The 13,282-nt window shown below is 46.5% G+C and overlaps 1 protein-coding gene across 6 annotated transcripts in view; it reads left to right on the forward strand.

The window, feature by feature from the left end:
- LOC120834297 (partitioning defective 3 homolog B-like) overlaps positions 1-13,282 on the forward strand; it is a 133,561-nt gene that overhangs the window by 94,865 nt on the left and 25,414 nt on the right. For all 6 annotated transcript variants that reach the window (XM_078091236.1, XM_078091234.1, XM_078091235.1 and 3 more), the window contains one exon: positions 1,745-1,862. In XM_078091236.1, coding sequence (XP_077947362.1) covers positions 1,745-1,862 — 118 coding nt within the window. The remainder of the gene's footprint in view (positions 1-1,744; positions 1,863-13,282) is intronic.

Genomic DNA, 13,282 nt, shown 5'->3' on the forward strand with positions numbered 1-13,282 from the left:
TCAGTTCAATAGTATGAGGTGTGTGTGTGTGTGTGTGTGTGTGTGTGTGTGTGTGTGTAAAAGTATTTATGCGTTTGAGGCGTGACACAATTCATTCCTGCTGCGATGCATAAAAAGCACAGAACAATGGAAACAATAGAAAACATTTAACCTTTTTTAATCCTCTCCACTGACTTTATATCCAATCAAACCACTTAGTTTTATTCCTCACCACAATTTCAAATTCATCCAAAGTGTGTGCGGGGTCCCTAAAAAAAGAGAAAAGGATTCAGTAGAAAACACAGAGACGCACTCGGTTCAATGAGGATTTACGCTTCACCCTTCACGCGTTTGGACTTCCAAACGACGTGTATCGTGTATCCTGTATCACAAAGGGGCGCGTCAGAAGGCGAGGGCGACAGGAAAGGGAAGAAGAGGGAAATTAATTGATTTCCTGTGAATGTGAGTGTTTATTTCCATCCGACTTCCATCCAAGTGACTAAACGGCGGCTCTGAAGTCCCGCCCAGCACCAGCAAAGACACCATCAGCTGTTTCCTTTCCACGTCGTGAACCGCAGCAACATCACTGCAACATGATGCAGGACGGACGGCGGATTCAGCAGCAGCTCACTAGGTGCTCGAGAGGAAAATGAGAGAATGGCTGAAGAAAAGAATGCAACTGTTTTACTTAAGACTTTTGTTCTGAAAGATTTATTTCTTAAAATAATATGTTAAAATGAATATTATTTCAAAGGCAAAGATTTATCTATATATACATTTTTTGTTTGTCAATGAGGGTTTTGCATTTTGTATGAATTATTACCTTCCAACTGCTGCACGCTAATACATCAGCCTCTCTGTTGTAGTTCTAACAGCACTACATGTGATGATATGCACCCCTCTGTACTTGAGGCCGATGACGGATGGTCCGGCGTTGTATGTATGTGCTGCGGATTTCCAGTTCAACCGAAAAAAATACCCACGAACGAGGGTACGGGTCACATGAGCAGTGCGTCGTGAGTGTTGTTCACACACACCGGCTCGGGGTCGGGAAGGTGTGACGCCATTTCTCCCGACTTCCCATAAATCGCCCGGTGGAGCATCAATCAACCGTTTTTCCTCCTCCCGTCGACTCGGCTCATGATTGCGCACGCTGCGGCTGTAACGTTGAATAACTGTACGACGTGGCTTTTCACATTTCCATTATGTGTGGGTGTGCGGTTATGTTTGTGCGTGACTCGCGGCGGTGCCCAGGGGTCGGAGCTGTAGTAGGAAGAAGGAATATTCATGTGATTGATATTTTTGTTTTCTTGCCTTTTGCAAGAGAAAAAAAAAATAGCCAGAAAATGGATAAACAGATATAGATGAAGGCAGCCAGAATGATCAAGGGCTCCTGTGTGTGTGTGTGTGTGTGTGTGTGTGTGTGTGTGTGTGTGTGTGTGTGTGTGAGCGCTCGCGATTCATTTGCACGTTGATATTTTTGCACTGTGGTTTTTAATTTCACCCAAAAAAAGGTTATTCTTTTTTTTCGAAGCACAGCGAATAAAGTCGTCGACCAATCGTATTCTGCAGAGCGGCTTGAGTTGCTTTTTGTTCATGAAACTACAACACAGAGGCTCAAACTTTATTAGCCCTCCACAATAAAAGATTTTCACATGCAGGGCCCCCCCACCCCCCTATTTCCCCCCCCTCCCCTGGTGTGTAAAGACCTTAAGAGGTGTCAGAGCTCATTTAACCCGGCCGTGTTTGTGCTCGTGTGTGGCAGTGTGGACCGGATCCAGCAGCTACGAAGAGAATACCAGCAGGCGAGGAGAGAAGGAGCGGTGCCGCCTTATGAGGAACTGGATCTACGCCGCAGAGGACATGAAAACGAAGCACCAAGGGTGAGGAGCTCAGACACACACACACACACACACACACACACACACACACACACACACACACACACACACACACACACACACACACACACACACACACACACACACCGCGCGCGCGTGGTCCAACCCGCTCAAAAGTGAGGCCGCACAGAAAGGGCCTCATAATCCCCAAATCTGTCTGCCTCTCCATTAGTTCAGCCTTTCATCAGCCTGTCCGTCATCAGCTTGTCAGTGATGAAGTGTCCTTCTGTCGATTCGAAGTCCCCGTGTCTCTCCGACGTCGAGCTGACGCTGATGACACGCGTGGCGAGGAGGATAAGTAGAGGCCGGAAACACTTGTCCTCCTGCGCAGGTAGCGGTTTTCCAATCGCAGGGTGGTAATCGGCGCTCGGGGCCGGATGAATCCTGCTGGCGAGACGAGACGCTGATGAAGAACGTCTGCAGCAACAGGTGCATTGTCAACGCGCTGAGCAGAAATCGCCGCCCACACTCGTGCCAGGTGTCAGCCGGCGATGACTTTGTTAGCTGTCTGTTGCTGAGCAAATGTGGCCTCCACTGTTGTGGAATCTGTTCCTGGGCGTCAGACTTCGTGTTTGATGGTTGTCACGCTGGCGGAGTTTTGCCGTAACGTCTGTGGCTGTTTGTAGATGTCCAGCAGACCGCAGGGTGCGTTTCTTTGAAACCTTAAAGTCTAGACGGGACCTGTTGAATGCTAGCAGCTTAGCCTCGGGCGAGCTACTAAGTGTCTCTGCCAAAGCATTTGTAGCACTGTTGACTTTTTTTTTTTTTAAGGCAGTTTACTTAAACAAAACTTCCATCTGTCATTTTCCATATCAACACGGGCAGAGGAGCTCTCTGGATCTCGGAGTGGACGTCACGGAAACGCAGAATATTTACGAATGTTTTTTGATATGGAATATGAAATCTTTCTAAGGTATACACATTAGTGCGGGTGACTCCAGGCTACTTGTTTGGACAAAGAACAACTTTATGGTTTTTCCCTTTCAGAAGCCTTCCACTTAATAAAAACAGATTAGAATCAGTCCCGCCTCGGGGACGCAGTAAAGCTTTCGTCGGGGGACGTTCCGCCCCCTTTCTGGCTTACTACCAAACCCACTGCCTTCCTGTAAACCCCGGTGCCTTGTGAATTTCACCTGGCCTCTTCTAGTTACGCTGACAATTAAGCTTCCGCGGCTCTTTAAGGGAAAAATAAAATCACCCCGAGTAAACCCAAATGAGTCTTCACAGCTTAAATCAATCTGCTATGACCAAGGTCTCTGTACCAGGACACTGTCCAACCGCATCAGGAAATGCTAAGTAGCAAGTAGGATCTCCTCGGGCTTGTCATTGCATAGAGGACCTAAAGGACTAGGCTCGGTCAGCCGTGGTCTCGATTTAACAGTTCAATAATGTCGCCTGGTGCCGGGTCTTTTAAAGAGGACAGAACCGGTTTAATGTGATGTCGGTTGCAGCGCGACGTCTTCCCAGCGCGATAAAAACTGCTGAATTTAAGCGTAGTGAAATGAAGACCTGTTTAACGTAGTTTTGTCTGGAGAGCACATACTTTGGTTTCAAATTGAAGACAAAACTCATCCACGGATCAGGACTCGAGACGGTAATCCCCGACAAAGCTACGTTGTGCGTAAGTAACGTAAGCTGCTAGCAGTCCTGAGTGGCTAAACAAATGAGCTAACAGCTGACACACGGAGGCCCGATTGAGTTATCATGATTTGATTTGTTCACATCTCATCTTATGTTGACGACGAACCAGATAAGTAATACATTCTAAAAAAAAGTACATTATAATTATTGTTCATTCGCTACATTCTTTTGATCAAATTTTCCGTTAAGAAACATAAATTTGGCATCAACTACTAAATTCCTGGGATAGTGACACCCCTAAATACTTCTTTGGTACCTTTTAAAATTGTCTTTTTTTTATGCACTTAAATTGGTATTAAAAAGTTAAATGGCAACTGAAGCTCAACGGAATAAAATATGTGATATTAAATTGATATTAAACAATTTCTTCCACTTTAGAAGTGAATTACAGACAAAGTAGTCAGCGATTTAAAAAGAAATCATCATCAACATTCCTGTAGCACGTGTGTTATGGAAAGAAAAAAATGATTGAGCTTGGCACTTTATTTGACTGAAGACACAGCGTTGTGTTTCCATCATATTGTGACAATTTTCTGACATTTTATGGACCAAACAATCAACCGAGAAGCAATTTTCCGATTCATCAAAATGAGAAAAGGTCGATTTTGAGGTCATTCTGTCCCGCTCTGATGTGGTTTATGTAACAAAATACCGAAATCAGCATTGAGCGAGTCGGGTCTTGAGCTTCTGTCACCTCACAGTGTTTGTACGCAAAGTCATCCCTCCACCACTTCAATATGGATCTGATGTTCCTTTGGTTGCAGAGCAGCCGGGCGCCTTCTCCTGTTCCCTGCCGATCGATAGCCACACGTTACACCGCCCTACGCCTCCCCACGAGAGAGCGCCGCCGCCGCCGCCGTCCACGAGGCTGAGAGGGAAAGCAATTAGCGCACTTCAGAGGGGGGAATTAAGTCTGAAGTTTGAAACATAAATAAGACCAGTAGCGGTTGCCACAGTGCATAACAAGCCCCTCTCATTAAGGATGATGCATTTATTAATTAAAGCAGAGGTGATCACTCACCTGACTGGCTTTCCGTGGGAAGCGCGTGGAGGGAGAATTAAAGGTTATGGAAAGTGAGGCGGCAGCAAACGTATCCAATCTCCCTCTCCCATTGGTGGGCTTGTTTCTCCTTCAGACGTGTTTTTGTTTTTTCTTTAGGATCGGCTGAATGTTCATGGAAAGTAAAAACGGTGGCGACTCGCTGCGGGTCTAGAGAGGGAGGGAGGGAGCGCCTCATGCTGTTTCCACACTATCCCGAGTGTCCTTCCCCTCCGTACCTCCAGCACCCCTCTCCTTGACTCGTGGCTATGGCTTCGCCGTCTTTTGCCAGCAGAATGATGTTATGCCTAAAAACAATTATCCAACCGCAAAAGCCGCAGCAAACGGTTGTTTCCTCGTGCACCGTGTGCTGGTGGGTGGGTGGACAACAACAGACTTTGTGCCCAAGGAGAGGGGGAATAAATCAGCAAGGCGCTGTTGTAACACACACACACACACACACACACAACATCGTGCACGATCCCACCGTGAGGGTCTGGAAGCCGATTGTTGCAGTGGGCGGTGTGACACAGCTTTTATTATGGGATTAAATGAATGAAAAGCTTTTATTCGTCCCGTACTCCGGGATGAAATGGGCCCGTTGGTTTGCATGCAGTCGTCACTAATGGCGTTGTGTCGTATGAGGCGAAATGTGATGTCATCAAAAGCCTCTGATTTAGAGCGGACCGAGGCGGTGCTGCTGTGCGCTGACTTTTATTTGATCCAACCGTAGTTTTTTTTTTTAATATGTGGACAGAGTAGCAGCTTTCTCTTTGCCTTCCTCTGAATATAAACACGGCCGGGCAACATTTAAAGGCAGAGGTCGCCTTTGCCTTCAACGCCTCAAGAGGAGCATCTGGAATGAATTCAATTTGCTTGTTATTGGCAGTAAAGATAAGAAAAAAATGCTCCCGGACATAAAATCGGTGCCGCCTCCGGAGGTTGCTGAAGCCCGGTTGAAAAGGATCTTGGATCATATCCTGTTGATCGGGCCTGAATCCCCTGCACTGTCAGACCCGTGTCCGGTCCTGTTCTGTATGCAGACCGCTGGGCCTTCGTGTTTGTGCGTCTATTCTTTCAGTCTGCTTGTGTGTGTGTGTGTGTGTGTGTGTGTGTTTCTGGAGCTTCTCTTTGTCTTTTGGTTCAAGGTTTCAGTGCTCTGAACCGGGTCCAATATTCTCTCTAACCTTGTTGCTGTTACCACCCAGAGACAGGCCGACCATTGTCTGATTCACAATAGGATTTGGGGAAAATCCCACCACGTGATTCACATAACCTTTCTTATTTCTTCTTTTGACCATTTTAAACGCACCTCTGTGAAATGTCTTCCCCTTCCTCGCTGTCACATCCACAACATGCGATCGTCGGTGTTTGTTAAGGACTCCAGCTCCGAGCTCCAGCGACGTGGTCGTCCTCACCTTCTGGTCATCTCGACGCGGTTCGTGATTTTAAAAAGGGTCACGAGTTGTGGCTCACTGACACACCGTTGACCTGGGCAGAGGACAGAGCTCCTTTTCACCACGATAACACGATTAAGTGCCAGAATTTGTGTGTGCGTGGTTACGTTAGTCATGTGTATCACCCGCGGTGACCCGTGACTAACAATGAACACAGTTTTTCTCGCCTGTGGAGGCAAAATAAGACAGGCAATGTCGCAGCACCGAGACTGTTTTCCAAGTGTGTGCTGATTTGGGCCAAAGATCTGAAGAAGTTAAATGGCGAGTGAAAGGCCGTCATGCTACCTAGAGACTGGGATCTGATTCATGCACGTTTCATTAAGACTGACAAGGACCCTTTATGCGATCGGACTGTTTCCTAGTGCACATAATCCAATAATAAGTCCTGCGACATGTCCTGTTTGGATGAAACCACACAGTACACAGCTCTATCATGAGGCTACTTTGTGTTTGTCAAATTATGGACAACAAAACCCTCTCGCCTCTCACACACACACACACACACGTTTCCTTCGTGACCTCTAAAGCGCTCACAGGATGCCAGCCATTATTAAGTAGAAATAGCGCAGCTACCTTGGGTGGGACAGGCGGGGAATGGGAGCCTCTCTGTACGTAGAGAGGGACAGCAGCAGACCTTGTAGCCGAGTGTGTCTCTTTGTTACCACCGACAGGGTTAAGAGAGCTGTTTGTGCTCTGCACACTCCCACTAAACCCACTCGCTCTCGCGGTCGGGGTTCTTTCAGCGTTCATTCTCCCTGAATGAAAACCTCCCCGTTCCTCGCTCTCCAATAAGGGCGGCCATCATTATTTCTCTATTAGATATGGCATTGGGGAATAAAATGCCGTCGTTGTTTGGGGTTGCAGGTCCATCTATCTACACGTACTTTATCCTCCAGTCACAGAGTTCAAGCGCATAGACCGAGGGGACGGGGGGGGGGGGGGGGGGGGAGAAAAACCAGATGCTCATCACACACATGAGTGTAATGAGGAAAGCAGAATCTGATATATGGAGAGAGAGGAGAAAAAGTTTGCTTTGAGTTTGTTTTTAAATGCGCGCGCGCTGCCATTAAGGCCATATTTGTCCCTTATTAAAGCCATAAAGTCACTGAAACATATTGTACCACGTCACCCGCACTGCATTTAAAACCAGATGATTAAAGGGAGATACTCATTTAGTATTTACACACACACACATGCAGACACACACTAAATCATGCTTGTATACAAAACGGTTCAAACATTAAAATACAAACAGCCTGGGCCATCAGCACGGTGAGACATGCTTTAAACACACACACACACACACACATGCCAAGTTCAACCACAGGTCTCTAGACCACAGGTTTGTGATGGCAAAAACACCGTATTGCTGTTAGAACCCATTGCTCGGAGCGCACACTATGTCCTCTTTTCTCTCTCTCCCTGAATGCAGCGTCGGTGGAATAAGCTTCCATTTAACTTGCGGCTCGATTGCCCGAGAACGACTTTTCGCCGCTGAAGACTTTCCTTTCGCCAAGCGGTCCTGCAGAAATGTATTAACTCTGCTGACAGGTTCGACTAAGAATTCAATCACGCCGCAAATTTTACCCATTTCTCAAATTGGATGGAGTTTAGTGTTTTGGCATCTGTGGAGACGCCAGCAGAAAAATGTATCATCTGAAAAATCAGCATTATTCCAGAAAGTGGGCAACGTGCTTCGATAGAAGAGTGGCTGACTGGACTGAGAGCTGATGACACGCTGGCTTTTGAGCAGAGGTGTGAACGACTTCGACGCCGCTGGTCAAAGGGTCATACGTGGCGCATTTGCACGCAAACACTCGATCGCATCCGCAGACAAATACGCGGTCACGACGATGTGTGTTTTCCGCGTCCATCCCGGGGCTTCAGCCCAACTCTGATTCTCACTCCTTATAAGGACAAGTTGAGCGTTGGGCCGCTCCGAATGTGCTGAATCTAATGAAACGGAGAGGAAACTGGGCTCCGGCTGAACCACTGCGAGGCGGAGAGAGCGGGAGGGGGCACGGCGCGGGAGCCCAGAAGGGAGGGAGGAAATGCAAAGCAATTCAACGGCAGATATTCTTTTCTGGTGGGAAAGGCTGTACGTGTGTAAAGTTACTTTGAGTGGAAAGCTTCTGCGTTGCGTAGAAGAACTGATTTACTGTGAATACCGTCTGAACAGCCTCCCTTGTCTGTTATTATTGCATTCACTCCCTTTCCTTACCTCCATGTTTCATCGATGCCCTGCCCTGCTCTCCGTCTGTGTGTGTGTGTGTGTGTGTGTGTGTGTTGATGGATTTGAAGTGCGGCCAGCAGCGGGTCATGAGGTTGTAATCCCCAAGTCAGACAAGATGGGATCAGTGCCGACTCAGTGGACCCAGACACATCGCCGCGTCTACTGGGAGCGGCGGAGACGCACAGTGACACACGCTACAGATATGATATACGTCCTCTCAGGGTCCCAGTCAATATGCTGAGACATTTATTCTTCCTCTGTCTCCCCTTCATTCGCTTTCTGTCTTTTTTTTCCTGTCCCTCTGGACCACTGCACCATTGAGCGGAACTCTCTCGCACACGCTCACACACACACACACACACACGCATACTGAGTCATGAGGTCATCTTCAGCAAGGTTCGGTGGTTATGACTGACTGGAGCAATTAAGGACTGGCTCATTGTCAAGGATTTGGAGCCATTAACGATTAAATCATTCACACTGACTGACCTGGTAAGTGTGTGTGTGTGTGTGTGTGTGTGTGTGTGTGTGTGTGTGTGTGTGTGTGTGTGTGTGTGTGTGTGTGTGTGTGTGTGTGTGTGTGTGTGTGTGTGTGTGTGTGTGTGTGTGTGTGTGTGTGTGTGTGTGTGTGTGTGTGTGTGTGTGTGTAATGGCACACGTGGCAACCGAGAAAATGCAGTAAAACCTCAAAAGGGATTTCAGTTTGAAGAATACTCAAAACCCTGCGAAGAAGGCTCGCAGACGGGGGGAGGGTGGGGGGTGGGGTCATTATGTGTGTGTGTGTGTGTGTGTATGTGGTCAGTAGCTAACTTCAGGCTCATTTAAAAGCAGCTAGAGTCACTGTAGAACAGTCGAAACCAAGTCACACAGCCTCCATTTAGTTTGGATGGAGAAGAGTGAATTTAAACGTGCTGCTGATAGAGACCCCCCCCCCCCCCCACACACACACACACACACACACACACAACATCCAAGCTTGTATAAATAGCTAAATCAACAGCAGCACGGCCTACAGCGAGCACACGTCTGTCTCACCGCCCTGATGCAAGTGCAGCGGTTCTTTACAAACATTAGACCCAGAAAAGCTTGGAGCTCACATCTAACAGTCCGCGATGTTCTTCTTCTCTCACCGAAAGAATTCAAAATCTAACCGCAGCTATGCTGCTCTTTTTAGGACCAGAAATAGATGGTTATCTTTTGGGGAAAAATGTTAAGACTGTTGGAAAAAAGGCTCTGAATGGAAATGCACACACAGTACACACGGAAAGAAGTGTTTTTTCTTTATACTTCCTTACTTTTTAACCATGTTTATTTCAATTAAACGTGTTCAACTTCCAGGAATAAGGCTTCAACTGATGACCAATTTAAATTAATTCATTTATTAAAATCGCTTAAAAGAGATAATCTCTTCAATGAGCTCATTACATCCAAATGTGCTATTTTGTGTGATTAACTGCTAGAAATCCCAAAGAGTTCCAGCTTTGTGTCAAAGAAATCAGCAGCAAATCGGAGAAGCTGAAAAATGTTTTTGTTGAACAATTATTTTGTCAACGTAATATCAGTACCAAAGTAATTTAATAATTTAATCAGAATTCATACAAACCATTTTGCATCAGTGTTACACGGACACAAACACTGTCATAAAAAATAAACCCCTTAAGTGAACAAACACCAACTTGTGCTCCCTGGTTAGTTGAAGTCAGAATGTACAAAATAAACTGCGTCGTGGTCCGGTCATGTTCTCCAAATGAAGTTCTCGATTTGATTCATTTTCATGTTCAAAAAGAACATTCGATAAAGCAACATGAATAATAACACAATACGTCAAGGTGGCTAAAAGCCTGAGAAAGATGATCATGGGCCAGTTTAGAAAAAAACAGTCAAATCAAATAATCTAAACTAAATTTTAAATCAAGATAATTACTTTGACAACATTATTATTAACATTGCAAAAACAGAAATAAGCTACATGACACTAAATTATAATCATTATAATGGGAAAAATACAGGAGCAGCACAGTGAGAGCAGCGCTGAGGGCCACAGATGGCCGAGACAAAGCAGGGGAATGAGGTGATGACGGGAGACGAGCTCAAGGAGGGAATATAGCCGAGGAATGGAGGGGCTGAAGTGGAAAGCACGAGTGACGCAGATGGATGAAGGGAGGAAGAAGAAGGACTGAAAAGGGGGAGGGGGGGGGGGGGGGGGAGTGGAGTTATGCATTGGGTCATTATGAAGGAATGTTAATATGATTAGTGAATGACTCTGACCTCGCTGTCTGGGACTGGTGCCTGGCTGGTCTGATGACCGCACACACACACACACACACACACACACACACACACACACACAGTGGAACACAAGGACAAAGACATACATCAGACATGTATGCCGCAACACACACACACACACACACACACACACAGTGCACGCGAGAATGACTGCATACTTTCCTATTAACTCCGAAGCACATAAGTATGTCTGAATATTTCCTCTAAAACAGACACACACAGACTCCCTCAGTGGCATGTGTGATTTGTGTCCCCTCTTGCGTGTCAACATGTCACAAATTGTTTTTAACACGCATGATTCCCAGCGGTCGGGCCTTGTGGCGCTCGAGGCCGAACGGCTCGCGAATCCCCGTTTTTTAGGTCCCCGCAGGACGACCTGAGCAGTTTGTTCAGCCGTCCCGGGGCGGGTGTGGGGGGCGGGTGACGGCGTTCATCATGCGGGGCCCCCGAGGGGAAGAACGTAAGTAGCTTTTAAGCCAGAATTTCAATCTTTGTATTTAAACTAATGAAGTGAATACAATGAGACGTGTGTGCTCCTTTGATCGCCTTTTAACGACCAACAACCTCCCGTCAAACTCACGTGCTTCTTTAACCGTTCCGTTTGTTCCCCACCGAAAAGAAAGAAACAGCCCTCGGACTTTTGTTTCGAATCCTGCAGGGCCGCGTGCAAAGCTGTAGGTCGTGGCGCCTCCAAGCGTTTTGGGTTCACGTGCCCGTGCAACTACAATGTACCACGTTCCGCCTTTTACATTAAAAATAAAAAGCCCCAGCCGCTGCTCAAACACACGCTGCCGTGTGCAGTAAACGGACAGCAGAGTCATGGAAATAGTGTCAGCCCAAGTCAAAGGAAGATATGTGGTCGTCCTTTTTGCATCATAATAAAACAACTTAACGACACAATATTAAACCGGAACTTTTGCCCCCCTCAAAATACAATAAATCAATTCTGTTTAAAATGATAAAGCTTTGTGACAGTGTGTGTGCCCAGACGAGCCCTGCGTGTATTCTCATCTGGAACATGGGCTCATTCAGCAAGAGGCCATATCAATATCACATGCAGAAATAGAAATAATCACTTAATCTAGCGTGAAAGCTTCTCTTGTAGCCGCGCTGCTGGCAGGAATGGTTTAAATAAAACCTTTAATATGCAGAGGTCACATCTTTAAAAACCTGCGGTTTGTCCAAGTGTGTGTGTGTGTGTGTGTGTGTGTGAGTTCTTTTCAGGCATAACTCATGTGTCTTGACATTGTTACATCTTCTATTAAACTCCCATGACTTTTGTTCATGGCACACACAGACACACACGGCCTCATTCAAGTGTATGTTTTGGTCCAATGAGAGAGTGTTATCACCACTCGCCACTGCACTGTGTACAGGACAGATAGCCAACCGCTGTGCACATTGGTGTGTGTGTGTCCGTGTTTGTGCGTGTGCTTGTGTGTGTGGTTGCATCTTTTTCTAGATTGTTGGTTCAGCTGTGCTGTTGAGGACATACACACCTCTAAGTGTCACATATGTGTACCTGTGAGCCCCCTCTATGCACATTTGTAAGTGTGTTGAGCGTGGGTGAAGTGTGTGTGTGTGTGTGTGTGTGTGTGTGTTGCGAGATTGTCAGCGATTCTTAAAGCAGCGTGCAGCTCTTGAGCTTCTGAGGGAGAAATATCTGACACTGAAATATGGTGAGTCATGTGCGAGATAAGAAACCCCGAGAGCCGGAGAGGAGAGGACAGGCGGAGATTGAGAGTCCGGCGCTTTCACAATAAGAGCGGGAAAGTCTGGATGTCGGTGGGGGGGGGGGGGCATTCAAAACAAAGAGTCACCTGAAGGTCATACGGAGGAAAGTGAAGATGTTGAGTAGCATCAGCAACCCAGACTCGCCCTTTTAATCCATCTGTCTGCTTCCCCTTAGTTGAGGCATTGCATACGTCTCTCATGCTAACGGCTGTGGTTGGTAGCAGGAACTTTGACCAATAGTTTTATGTACAGACGCCAATTGTCCATTATTACTGCTGCTCCTCAGCTACAGGGATGCAATAATATTCCCACTGTGCATTGTTTTTATAAATAAAACCCCAATGTTCTCTGTTAATCAAAGGCCTCAAAGCCTCGCCTTCTCCTCCACTGTTGTTTTACACTAACTAGTATGTGAACCGGCGCTATGGTGACCTACCGCTCGACGTGAGCTGGGACAGTCAGCAATGCAAAGGATTAACATGCACAGAGCACGGCAGAATATAGTAATAGGTTGTTTGTTGTAAAGAACACATTTTTGGTATTTATTGCTTGTCTCTTGTATTTCCCTGCCAGCAAGGATTCTATGGCTTGCCGCTAAAGCAAAATGAAAATTGCAATTGAGAGCGAAAGTGTTATCTTAAAAACATGGCAAAGAGCGAGAGTTGCACAGAAATAAAGAAACTCCAGTCGCTGAGATACTGAGAGAGGGGGAGCTTATGAGAGTGTGGCATTTCAATACAGCTGTCCAAAATGCTGACTGAAAGAAAGTCAGTTTCACTTAATGTTTTTCTGTGATAAAAAAAAGAGTCCCACTGCTGACATGCTGGCAGAAGTTTCCCTCCAAATGAAAGCTCTCCCAGTCCCACGCCGCTCTGCATCTCGTGGTCTTTTCCCTGTAATCTTTAGGCCTTTCGGAGTGCTCTTCTTTAAATTAGACTTAATGGACGGTAAAGCGTTGGCTTGCCTCAGGGAGCATTTTTAGTTTCAAAGCGAAGCAGAGGTAAAGACA

This window comes from Gasterosteus aculeatus, chromosome 16 (assembly GCF_964276395.1).
Source record: "Gasterosteus aculeatus chromosome 16, fGasAcu3.hap1.1, whole genome shotgun sequence".
NCBI classification, from domain to species: domain Eukaryota; kingdom Metazoa; phylum Chordata; class Actinopteri; order Perciformes; family Gasterosteidae; genus Gasterosteus; species Gasterosteus aculeatus.